The sequence below is a fragment of the Impatiens glandulifera genome, chromosome 6 (assembly GCF_907164915.1).
Source record: "Impatiens glandulifera chromosome 6, dImpGla2.1, whole genome shotgun sequence".
Taxonomy (NCBI): domain Eukaryota; kingdom Viridiplantae; phylum Streptophyta; class Magnoliopsida; order Ericales; family Balsaminaceae; genus Impatiens; species Impatiens glandulifera.
In genome coordinates, this window is record NC_061867.1 from 35363338 (window position 1) to 35376700 (window position 13363).

The window sequence follows — 13363 nt, forward strand, 5'->3', positions numbered from 1 at the left end:
GGAAGACAACATGTTGAAATATCATGTTGGTATAGAAATAAAAATTAGGATTGGGATAATTAGGATTTGATACATGTTGTAATCTTTGTTTGTAATTTTTGTTTCTTGTATGTTTGATTGTTACTAATCAGATTCTTTAAACTCGTTTGATTGTCATTTTTTAATCATAACTAGGGTTTGTCTAGTTTGATTTTTGACCCTCCCACTTTTGAGATTTTAATAGAATGATTTTAACCGTTCCAAAAAAACTAAAATCATTAGTAATATAGCTCTAATAAAATATGAGCCCAAACTTAACCCTTAGTCCTTAATATTTGTCATTTCTTTAATTATATATATTAATTTATTATTCAAGCAAATTTGCTTTTATAATTGTTTCTTTTCTATTGTAGCATGACATCATATCATTCTTTTGATGTATGACACATCGGCAACCTTTTTCATTTCTATAATATTAATAATACATATTATTAATGACTAGCTATAATAGAGAAGAGATCAATAATAAAAGATTTCAAATACTATAGATTCAATTCATCCTATTTTCTTCTCCCTAATTTTATACCACCCTTTAATCACTTTGGTCAAATTGAGCAAATCATTATTTTAAATATATTTTGGATCCTTGAATTTGCTATTTGGGTTGATAAATAACCCCAGACTTTGATCCGGAGATAATTTGGCCTAAATAACCAAATGTTTTCTATAAAAATGTTTTGACTTTTTTTTTTTTTTTTTTTTATCAATTCTTACTCTTAAATTCGTTTTTGGAGTAAAATTGATCCAATTTCTTAAATAATTAAAAATTGGCACTCAACTTTTCTTTATATGCAAATTTAACACTGTTATTTGATTATTTATTTTTAATTACTTAAGTGCTACTTGTTACATATTTTATCAATTCATTGCTTTAAAAAATCTTACCTTTATAATATCTAAGGGGATTGCATAATGTTGATTAGAGGGTTTCTAAACAAACTTTCTGAAAGCTTAGATCCCACTTTTATGCCTAAGGTCTCTTTGATACCATATATTAAAATACTTATTATTATTACATATATGTATATAGTGTCAAACCTACTAGCCCACAATTGAACTTCTAGGAATCCTAAAAATTCGGGATAAGTGGGTAATCTAATTAGAGGTAGACACAAGAGTGATCCATTATCGAAATCTTATATGTTAAAATGCACTAGTTCTTAAGCATTGACCTCGATCATATCATAGGGTAAGCCCACCTAGAAAATATAACATGCCAAGTGGAAGTCACACACGATTGTCAACCTATTTATTGGATCATTCACGATCGAGTACTTGACAATACCTGGACATGGATCCATCTAATTAGCAACACACGCCGATCTATGATTGGCCATTGACCGGTGTTTTGGTGTGCTCACCATTCTGATTGAGATAATTTTTGTAGTGTCACAATCTTATCGTCGCGCTCTTTAATTTGACAATTTTATGAACAATTCAATATTATGCGTTTTTAAGTCATTATGTCTTTAGGATCGATAATAGTTGTCATCGTCATAATTGTGGGATGGCAAAATGGTAATTTACCATAATAATTTTGTTGTGATTTATAAACCATAATAGAAAAGTGGGAGAGGATGGTGTGGTGAGAAATGTGATTGGATAGCCATGGATAAAATAGACAAGAGAAAATAGAGATTGGATATAAAAGTTTATTTTTAATAAAAAAAAAAAAGAAGAAAAAAAATAAAAGTAAGTATGGGTGTAGGGTCAATAAGCTATGTCTGCCCACGTGGGACGGCCTCCCTAAGTACAAAACAACTTCAATCATATTTCTCTTTTGCCACCATCAACGTGGCCCCCTTTCCACCAATCTTTAAATTAAGTGTCAAACTTCATTTTTAATTAATTACTTATAATAATTTCTTCTTAAAAAGTTTATATTTGTTATTATTATATCAAACTCTCAACAATTATAATTACATATTCAAGAGTTAAAAAAACACAATTAAAAATCAACAAAAGAAGTATAAATAATCAACATTTCACAATTTTTTTAACATAAAAATTCGCTCATATTCTTTTGTGCATGCACTAAATTTGATTCCTTATCCATTATTGAAAATCATTTTGATTCCTTCTCAAAAGTCTCTTTTTCTATTTTTATTTATATCTTAATTAATCTGATAAAAGATATGAAATTTTGTAAATTTAATTTTTACTAGAAATGTTTTTATTTAAATAAAAAATTATAATATTATCTTAATAATTTCTACCACTTACACAAATCTAGAGTATAGATGTTAATGGACGGATCATCCATGTCTTATTCTACTTCAAAGTTATTTTACTGATTATTTTTTCGTTTCGGTTTCAGAAAATTCCAAAGAAGACTATGTTTATACTTAGGGGTGTTCGTTTGGTTCGGTTTTTGGATTATTCGAGTTTTCGGTTCGTTTAAGCAAATTTCTAAAACCAAACCGATTTGAATAAATTCGAATTCGATTTAAATAAATTCGAATTCGATTTATTTGAATTCGATTTGAATTCAGTCGGATATTCAGTTTAGACCAAATATTGAACATCACCTACCCATAAGTTAATAAATAAAAAAAATTAAAGTTAACAAAATAAATAAGTTGTTAAAAAGATTTTATCTACTTAAATTATAATATATATATATATATATATATATATATATATATCACGCAAACTAAGCTTAGTAACAAAACGTCAATATTCGGTAATTGAACGCCGGAAGTAAAACTGTGTTGACGGCGACAATATATAGCGGTGGAGAGGTGTTGATGAAAGTGGTAGTATTACTAGTGAAATAGCTAGATAGATGAAGAATTTATATATTCTTAAAATTATAGATGAGATGGGCAATTGAAAGGTTCACAAAGGCTAGAAAGGTATACGGATAAAGAAAAGAGAGAATGAACGAAGAATTATAAATTTACTGAACTATTGGGTTGTATATTAGGGATCTAATAAGTAATCCATAATAATTTAATATATAATATGTAATAAATTATATAATATATAATAAAAATAAATAATAAAAAATAAAAAATGAATTCGATTTTTGGTTTGGTTTTCGAGATGAAACATAAACTCGGAAACCAAACCAAAAACCGTATTTGAATTCGAAAACCAAAAATATAATTCGAATTCGATTTACTCGAATTTGATAATATATTCGTTCAGACCAAATATTGAACACCCCTATTTATACCATATTTTTTATAAAAAAAAATTAAAAAAGAAATTTATAATAAAATTATATAAAATGATATTTTTATATAATATATTTTAATATTGAAAATTCATATCATTATAAAACAAATAAATTTAAAATTATATAAAAAAATATATATATTAGTCATATCATATATTTTTATATAATTATATATATTAGTGTTGGAGAAAAAAACAAAATCAAAATGGGAACTCAACTCTACTCAAAATAAGTTTTGAAGCTCTAAAATATATTATAATTGATATCTAATCTAGACTAATTTATATATATATATATATATATATATATATATATATATATATATATATATATATATATATATATATATATATATATATATATAATGCTTAATTTTGAATTAATTTTGAAAGTGTCCGGTCGGGTCGAGAACTGTGGTTAATTTGGATATATATGTGAGAGTAAATTGATACTTGGGTCGGATTCTGAGTTGACCCACTCATAAACTTTAAACGATTAAAAATAAAATTAAAAATGTTATAGGTATGTTTCGAACTCACAACCTAACAAAAACAAAATAATTACAACTTTTTAATCAACTAAACTAATAACACTTCATATTTTAAATTCAACACTAAACTTGATAAACGTGGGATGTTATAACAATATTTTTTTTTATACGTGTGCATCGCATGAATATCTTCCTAGTTGTATATAATAATAAAAATAATATAATGAAATAACCAATTAACCATCCCTTGCTTTTAAGTAAGGATTTGTTCAACCAAAAATATTTCAAATAATCTCAACCAAATTGGGGTTGTTTTAATAAATAAAATTGTATACTAAAATTGTTTTCTTTTAAGAAATAATGATAATAAATAATATGTGAAATACAAAAAGAAAAAGAAAGGATGGAAAGAGAAAGGGATGAATGGTGACCACAAACGAAAGGAAATATCAGGGGGGGGCGGGAAGCAGCTTTTATTTTATTCAACGGGGTGCGTTCGTTCTTGGATCCTCTCATTCTCACTACCATGAAACGTTGTTATCATCATTTGGAATTTCTTGATCAATTCTCAATCCAACAGTAGTGAATAAACAAGCAAGGAGAAATCGGATCCCAATTCCGAATTCCCAACTTGAAGAGAAGAGAAACAATGACTTCAGGAAGCAAGGGATCGCAACAGCAACAGCAACAGCAGCAGCAATCTCAAGCTCAGTCTTCAGGCACTAGCTACGTCAGAGACCCTACTAATAAAGCCATTGCACAGTACACCGTCGACGCTCGCCTCCACGCCGTCTTCGAACAATCCGGCGAGTCAGGTAAGTCTTTTGATTATACCCAATCGGTCAAAACCACTACTAAATCCGTACCGGAGCTACAGATTTCCGCTTATTTGACCAAAATTCAGAGAGGCGGTTACATCCAGCCCTTCGGTTGTATGATTTCCGTTGAGGAATCCTCATTTCGAGTCATTGCTTTCAGTGAAAACGCACAAGAGTTGCTAGGTTTGACACATCAATCTGTTCCCACCCTCGAGAAACCCGAAATTCTCACAATCGGAACCGACGTCCGTACTCTCTTCACTCCCTCCAGCACTGTCTTGCTCGAGAGGGCATTTGGCGCGCGGGAAGTCACACTTTTGAATCCTGTCTGGATTCACTCTAAGAATTCCGGAAAACCCTTTTACGCCATTCTCCACAGAATCGATGTTGGTATAGTCATCGATTTGGAGCCGGCAAGAACAGAGGATCCTGCTCTCTCCATCGCCGGAGCTGTCCAGTCGCAAAAGCTCGCAGTCCGAGCAATCTCTCATCTACAATCCCTCCCCGGCGGAGACATTAAGCTATTATGCGACACTGTAGTCAACTGCGTCAGAGAGCTTACTGGCTACGATAGAGTAATGGTGTACAAGTTTCACGAAGACGAACATGGCGAAGTTGTGGCGGAAAACAAGAAGCACGATTTAGAGCCCTACATCGGTTTACACTATCCCGCCACTGACATCCCTCAAGCCTCTAGATTCCTATTTAAACAGAATCGAGTAAGAATGATCGTCGACTGTCATTCAACAAGCGTCCCAGTTATTCAAGACGACGCCCTCATGCAGCCTCTCTGTTTAGTAGGTTCGACTCTTCGCGCCCCCCACGGTTGCCATGCCCAATACATGGCTAACATGGGTTCCATAGCTTCTCTAGCCATGGCGGTTATAATAAATGGAAACGATGATGAAACAAATTTAGGCGGTCGAAACTCTATGAAGCTCTGGGGGCTCGTCGTTTGCCATCATACCTCAGCTAGATGCATTCCATTTCCTCTTCGATACGCCTGCGAGTTCCTAATGCAGGCGTTTGGCCTCCAACTGAACATGGAAATGCAACTCGCTTCCCAATTAGCAGAAAAACATGTCCTGAGAACACAAACGTTGTTGTGTGACATGATCCTTAGGGATTCCCCAACCGGGATTGTTACTCAAAGCCCGAGTATAATGGACCTTGTGAAGTGCAATGGAGCCGCACTTTACTACCAAGGCCGGTACTACCCTTTAGGAGTCACACCAACCGAAACTCAGATCAAGGATATAGTCGAATGGCTATTGGCCTGTCATGGAGACTCAACCGGTTTAAGCACAGACAGTTTGGGTGATGCAGGTTATAAAGGTGCAGCCTCCTTAGGGAACGCGGTTTGTGGAATGGCTGTTGCTTATATTACTACACGTGACTTCTTATTCTGGTTCAGATCTCATACAGCTAAAGAGATTAAATGGGGTGGTGCTAAGCATCATCCTGAAGATAAAGACGATGGGCAGAGGATGCATCCGCGATCATCTTTTAAGGCGTTTCTAGAAGTTGTTAAGAGCAGGAGTTTGCCATGGGAGACTGCTGAGATGGATGCAATTCATTCGTTGCAGCTTATATTGCGAGATTCGTTTAAGGATTCAGAGGGGAATAATAATTCGAAGGCGGTTGTGCCTGCACCGGTTGGGGGTGGGGAATTGCAAGGGATTGACGAGCTTAGCTCGGTTGCGCGAGAGATGGTTAGATTGATTGAGACTGCAACTGCTCCGATTTTTGCTGTGGATGTTGATGGGTGTATAAATGGTTGGAATGCTAAAGTTGCGGAATTGACTGGTTTGCCTGTTGAAGAAGCTATGGAGAAATCTTTGGTTCATGATCTTGTTTATAAGGAGTCTCAAGCTATTGTTGAGAAGCTTCTGTATAATGCTCTTAAAGGTAGCCTGCCTCTCTAGCAATTATTTATTTTCTTTGTTGTTTACTTTATTTTCAATTATGCGTTTTTGTTAGTAGTAGGATGAGAACCCACACTAACTAAATCGAAAAATATCTAATCCCTCGAATACAAGGTATTGAAGGAGTATAAATTGAACCAACCCGAATCAAGATCACTCCAAGTTTGTACACAAAATTGGTTGCATTCAAAACACATTGGTGCTAAGATGGACAAATAATCTGCATATATATAAACTAACTATTGAAGCATGTAAGATTTGCTCTTTATGTTTAGCTATTATTATTTGTTAGAATTTTTAATTCTAATTTTTCAAACTATGGTTTAATCCTTATCCTTCATGGCCATGACTCCACCTTTAATATTCTTTAACAAAGTTTGTTCAACTTTAGTAATTATTTAAAATTGTTATTCTATTAGGTGTCTTTATTTTTTATTTCCTTTAATTGAGTGTTTTGATATCCAGTTTTACTAAATATCTGATACATCTGATTTTCTGGACATAAGGTCTTGATATGGTATAACTGATTTATTCATACAACCAATCTGAACCGCGATCAACTGACCCTAGTTAGTAATACAAATTCAAATCCTTTTAAAAAACCAAATTGATTCAAGGGTACTGAGTCTGTTATTGAAGTTCCATTTTTGCAGGCGAAGAAGATCGTAATATAGAAATTAAACTGAAGACATTCGGCATTGAGCAACACAAAAAGGCTGTATTCGTGGTAGTCAACGCTTGCTATAGCCGAGATTACGCCAACAACATAGTGGGTGTATGTTTTGTGGGTCAGGATGTAACCGGTCAGAAAGTGGTTATGGACAAATTCATCCACATTCAAGGAGATTACAAGGCAATTGTACACAGCCCCAACCCATTGATCCCACCAATATTCGCCTCAGACGACAACACTTGTTGCTCTGAATGGAACACCGCAATGGAAAAGCTAACCGGATGGACTAGAAGCGAAGTTATTGGAAAAATGCTAGTTGGAGAGATTTTCGGAAGTTGCTGTAGGCTAAAAGGCCCGGATGCTATGACAAAATTCATGATTGTTTTGCATAATGCAATTGGAGGTCAGGATACGGATAAATTCCCATTCTCATTCTTTGACAGAAACGGGCAGTTTGTACAAGCTTTGCTGACGGCTAATAAGAGGGTTAACATGGATGGACAAAGTATAGGCGCGTTCTGTTTCATTCAAATACCAAGTCCTGAACTGCAACAAGCTTTAAAAGTTCAGAGGCAACAAGAGAAGCAATGTTTCGCGAGAATGAAGGAATTGGCTTACATTTGTCAGGAGATAAAGAATCCTCTTAATGGTATACGTTTTACCAATTCGCTTTTGGAGGCAACTGATTTAACCGAAGATCAGAAGCAGTTTCTAGAGACAAGTGCTTCATGTGAGAAACAGATGTTGAAGATAATAAAGGATGTTGATCTCGAGATTATCGACGACGGGTGAGTATCGTATATGCTGGTTTCATTTAGCTACAATTGTTTTGTTTGTGGGCATGTTCTGATAATTGTTGTGGTAGGTCATTGGAGCTTGATAAAGCCGAATTCTTAGTTGGGAGCCTGATTGATGCTGTAGTGAGCCAGGTGATGTTATTGCTTAGAGAAAAAGGGGTTCAGTTGATTAGGGATATTCCAGAAGAGATAAAGACATTAGCTGTGTATGGTGATCAAGCAAGAACACAACAGGTCTTAGCTGACTTCTTGTTGAATATGGTTCGTTATGCTCCTGAACAAGGTTGGGTGGAGATTCAGGTTCAACCAAGACTAAAACACGTCTCTGGTGCAGTTACTACTGTACATATCGAATTCAGGTAACCATCCATACCTAGGCTTTGTTTGATGTGGGTTATTTTGAATGTTGTTTAACTCACTGTCTAATATATAAGGGCTTATATTATGAAAAATTAGGTTATTTAGACATTAGCTATTTGAGATTAATTTTAGACTCGAATTTGAGTTGTTTTCACTCGACGGTAATCGAGTTATAACAATTTTAGTTATTTTAGAATTCATCCCAAATGGATATCTTCTTACTTTAATATAAAATACCAATTCTTTCTCTATTCAAATTTTTTCAACTTTTTCAGTACCTCACAATTTTTTTTATTCAAACCTCCTTTGACATTTTAAAAGGGGTGAATTTAGAAAAAGTACTCAATTTAACAAATGTCATAATTTTTCTCAAATCACACGTTTTTCTAACCATATATTTGAGAAGTTACTTAGAATTATATACAGAGTGCCTAAGTAATGTCCATTTTTATATTTTAGTTGATAAACATGTGATTAATTATTAAAACTTTGATAGGTTTGAGCATTTGTGTGTTATCTTTCTCCTGTTGAGAAAAAGGCTTATTTAGTTTATGGAATGATTTTGTGTCAATAACATAGAAATGTTTGTTTGATGCAAAAGGATCTCATGCCCGGGACAAGGACTTCCACCAGAGCTTGTACAAGACATGTTCCATAGCAGTAGATGGTCTACTCAAGAAGGACTCGGTCTAAGCATGTGCAGGAAGATTCTAAAGCTCATGAACGGTGAGGTACAATACATTAGGGAATCCGAAAGGTGCTATTTTCTTGTAACAATCGAGCTTCCCATTCCAAGAAGAGGCTTGAATATCGTCGAGCAAGGGGGGTGATAACTGATAACTGCCCTTTTAGAACTATCCAAAAAAAAAACTTCCAACTAGAGATGTCTGCTTCTAGAAAGATTCAGTCATGAATACAAATAATGTGTTGTTTGCACTAGCTCACCCCTAGATGAAGATGATGAGCCAATTGAGAGGTAAAAACTGTAGATTGTAACTTAATATGAGGTTGAGTGGTTGATTTTATTACTAATTTTACTTCAAAAAACAGAGTACATCATCCTATGTGATGTGATGATGTTGATCAGCTATTTTATTCTAATCCTGACTTGTGTGGACATGATTAATTGGTGCTCCTTTTGGTTGCATATCATCTTAATAAGATATGACTATTACTTTAATATGTGATTTTCATTTGTAAAAAAGGGTAAACAAACATCTCTTTTTTGACAAGCAGCATATTATGAATTTCTACTGATCATGTGTGAAGGGAAAAATACCACAAGAACAAACACAATCTGTTCATGCACATTTGTATACCACCTTAATGATAGCTATAGTGAACATAAATTGCGTATCACAAATAGGAGAATTTCCATAGTAAGAGACTAAGAGTCATGTACTAAGATACAAATCACAAAAACATAATGTTTCAACTCGATAAAAAGTATTGCTGCTGCAGCAGGGTATTGGCATAGACATGATCAATAGTCACCTCTCCATGAAAAATGCAAATGAAAAGACAACATTTGTTTCCCTTTGGTTACAGAAATCAAATACCTAGTTAAGGTCACCTAGCGAAGCAAGTATCTGATGGCAGCAACAGCGTCACCTTTGTGTTCACGTAAAGTCCTTTCAGCCACCTTCTTATCCAGCTGTTAACGAATGTCATGGAAAATTGCATTAACATACATAATTGATAAGCCAGCAGTTGTAGAGGAAAATGGAAAAGGGGAAACGAACATCAACCTCTAGCTCATTTGCAATTATGTCGATCTCAGCAGCGTTGATCTTCACAGCAGCCAGTTCCTTCTCCCTGAGGAGAACCAAAATTTGTGATCATGTCCAAATGGCATAATAATAGGAATAGACTCTAATGCTAAGAAAATGATAAAAGAGCATTTCGGTTCTTGAAGCTTGGATTTTATGACTCAACCACATCTTTTTAACAACTATAACCTATCGTTTAAAAATGGATTCTTTCTTCCGACACTACTTTAAAGACCAGCTACTAGACAGCACCTTGTACCTAACAAAAGCTTCAACCTTAGTTTTTTCTTTCGAAAGAAATGTTCATTAAAACTATGGTAAATGCAAATATCACCTTCATCATATAAATAAACACACAATTACAGTACAGAGATTACAAAGGACCAATGGGATCCGATAAAAACAGGAGATAAATGAGACATTTACATAAAAGAAAGCATTCACCCGATACAAATCACAGAACAAAAGAATCAAACATGAGAAAATCCAACGTGGGTTACACAGGACCATAGGTGACTGAAATCTAGTTTGAATATTGGCTTGCATAACACACAACCCCACTACACATCCACCTCAAGATTTCACACACATGGAGAAACTGATAACAGGGCTGGCATGGCTCCTTTGGCCAATGAAAGGAGCAATGGTGATTTCACCCATTGTTGATTTCACTCAAACAACATCGAAAAGCAATAACAGAAAGAGGTACAGAAAACTCCAACATTTGTTATAAGACATGAAACTAGTTGAGAATTCTACCAGGAAAAAATCACAGATTCTAAATAGATTCCAAAAAGAGAAGATTTTGCCTTTAAGATAAACAAAATGGCCAGGATAGTGGATTTTACTCCTAATAGCTTAAATTTCACATATGAACCATATCTATAATAGAAAGATGCTGTTTGATGGTAAATTGCGAACGAGACGAACCTCAATCTCATTGCATTCAAATCAGCTTCCTTAGCTGCGGCAATCGACGCCATAGCCTACCACGAAAAACAATAACAATTAAATAGGGGCTCATTCTGAGAATATACTCATGCTAGCATCTATAAGTATACAAATACAACGATTCATGATACGTCTGTTCAAAAACAAGTTTTACCTCTTGAACGCGGGTGGAATCAAGCTGGCGATCTTCGACATGATCGGTGAGCTTGTCGAAGGCTTTGCTCTGTTGCTGCAAGTCCTTAGAGTCGACTACTCTTTCAATACCTTCGTCTCCTGCCTCCATTGCCGACTGTTTTCTTTGAGCTCCTCGTATTCTAGGGTTTTGGTTTCTACTTTATATTTGTGAAATGAAATTTGGGGAGTTTTGAAGTAAATCAAAGTTTTAAATATTTTCTGGTTTTGAAGTAAAATAATTTTCCTTTGTTGATTTAATAATATTTAAAGAAGTTAAAAGCTAATTTATTTTATAATATAGCATGAAATGATAAATATTAACTTATTACTAATAATTATTCACTAACATATATCCTAATATAATAATACTTAATAAATATTTACTAATTCTCAATTTTAAAAATTAAAAAAAATACAACAATTAATTTAAAAAATCACAAACTAAATGTGATTAACAAAGAGTATACACTAATTTAATTCAATTAATATTTTAATAAAATATGAAATCATTATCATAAATTAATAATTTTAAAATATTTAATTTAAAATAATAACGGTCCAATTATTATTTATGGCTCGAAATTGATATAAATTATGGGAAGGTTCAATTATTCAGCTTTTTATCCATGCTGAAATCTATATATATAATAATGTTTAATTTTTAAAGTTTTCAGATTGTCGGGTCGAGACTCGAGAGCTGTGATTAATTTTGTTAGGATCTAGGTCGCCGCTGGTGGACCGGGGGTTGGACCGGTTAGCGGTTCTCACTCGTAGGGTGGTGGTTAATCCGGTTAGAGATTAACACCGGGGTTTCAATACTACACAACCTGTCACAAACCCTTGAACTAGGTTCAAGCGCGGAAGAGGTTTGCTTTCAGGTTGAAGCGGCACACTTGTATGATAGGCGGAATCGGTTTCGGATGATGGAGATTTGAAGAATGGTGAGTCGGTTTCGGTAATCTGGAAGTTCGGTATGGTTAGTATAAAGTCGGTTTGGAGCGGTGTAGTTAAGTTAGTCGGTTAGATGATGAAGCCGGCAGAAAGTAAATAACAAGACAGATTTTATGGATGTTCGGAGATAAAACTCCTACGTCACCCCTTCCTCTCGAAGCCGCGAGAAGGATATTCACTAAGGAATACAAGTACAATTCGATCGAGACTTATTTCCTGCTCGATAATACTCTTACAATTCACACCGAAATTGTAACACACACTTAGAATTTAGCACTTAGGCTTTCTTAGAATAACACAGTTTTATCACTTGTAGTAAATGCTCTCAACGCTTCACTTGTCTAGTTTGATGTCGCTTAATGTCCCGCATTTACTCTTCTGTAACTGCCTCCTTTTATAGGTGAAATATGCCAACGGTCATATTTCACTGCCTTGAATCTGATTGGCTGATCAGAAGTGCAGTGATTCAGTGTTTCAGAGGTTCAGACCTGATGGTCAATCTCAGACCTGGCATTATGTCTCAGACCTGGCGGTCTGTTCATTCGGTGTGTAGGACAAGCCTGCCGGGTTTGTCTTTTACTTGATATAGGCACTGTCTGTTTGGACAGTTGTCTGTACTTTGAAGATTTCCTTTCTGGCTTATCCCGAAGTAGAAGGATCTGGTAGTACTGTTTTCTGCAGCCTACAGTCTTTCCTCAGACTTGCATGGATATGGAAGTATTCAGCCTGTTTCTTTGGTATCATTCTCAACAGATACCCAAATTGTCTTCTTGTACTGGTCGGCCGCTTGACTTGGCCGATTGTCTTTTGGTAGTGAAGTAACCGGACTTCTTCCGGTTATCCTTGTCTTGTGGATAATCGGCTGTTTGATGGTTCCGGTTTTGAGCTTTGGCCGATCCTTCCTTTGTGCGGTCACGTTCCGAATACTCTTGATCGGTTTGGTAGCTTGACCGGTTCGGTTTCTTCAGTTGGTTTTCTTGTTCATCCGGTCCGGTTCCTTGTTCCTGCATGGAAGGTTTATTTAAGTTAGGTTTATTTGAACCGGTCTGAATTTATCTAACAATTTCTCCCTTTTTGATTATTTTATTTAAAATTATCAAAATCATGTAAGTTTGCAACCGTAGGCCGGTTGTTTTGTTTGGCCGGTTTTCTGAAAAAGACTTAGAGAATTTTTCGAAAAATTTTGAGAGAGAAGTTTTGGAAGAGTCTTTATCTTTTATCTAACAATTTCTCCC

At 34.7% G+C, this 13363-nt stretch overlaps 2 protein-coding genes across 2 annotated transcripts; one reads left to right on the forward strand and one right to left on the reverse strand.

The window, feature by feature from the left end:
* The first annotated feature begins 4219 nt into the window (after positions 1-4219).
* Positions 4220-9400, forward strand: LOC124941089 (phytochrome B-like). Its single transcript, XM_047481354.1, has 4 exons — positions 4220-6436; positions 7107-7914; positions 7992-8282; positions 8885-9400. Exons 1-4 carry the CDS (start codon positions 4360-4362, stop codon positions 9111-9113), a joined length of 3405 nt encoding a protein of 1134 aa, XP_047337310.1. The 5' UTR covers positions 4220-4359; the 3' UTR covers positions 9114-9400.
* A 222-nt stretch (positions 9401-9622) lies between these two features.
* On the reverse strand, positions 9623-11355 carry LOC124941091 (huntingtin-interacting protein K). The gene is made up of 4 exons (XM_047481355.1): positions 11158-11355; positions 10983-11038; positions 10032-10098; positions 9623-9937 (listed from the first exon to the last, which is right to left on the reverse strand). The coding sequence occupies exons 1-4, from the start codon at positions 11284-11286 to the stop codon at positions 9857-9859; spliced, it is 333 nt and encodes a 110-aa protein (XP_047337311.1). The 5' UTR covers positions 11287-11355; the 3' UTR covers positions 9623-9856.
* Between the last annotated feature and the right edge of the window lie 2008 nt (positions 11356-13363).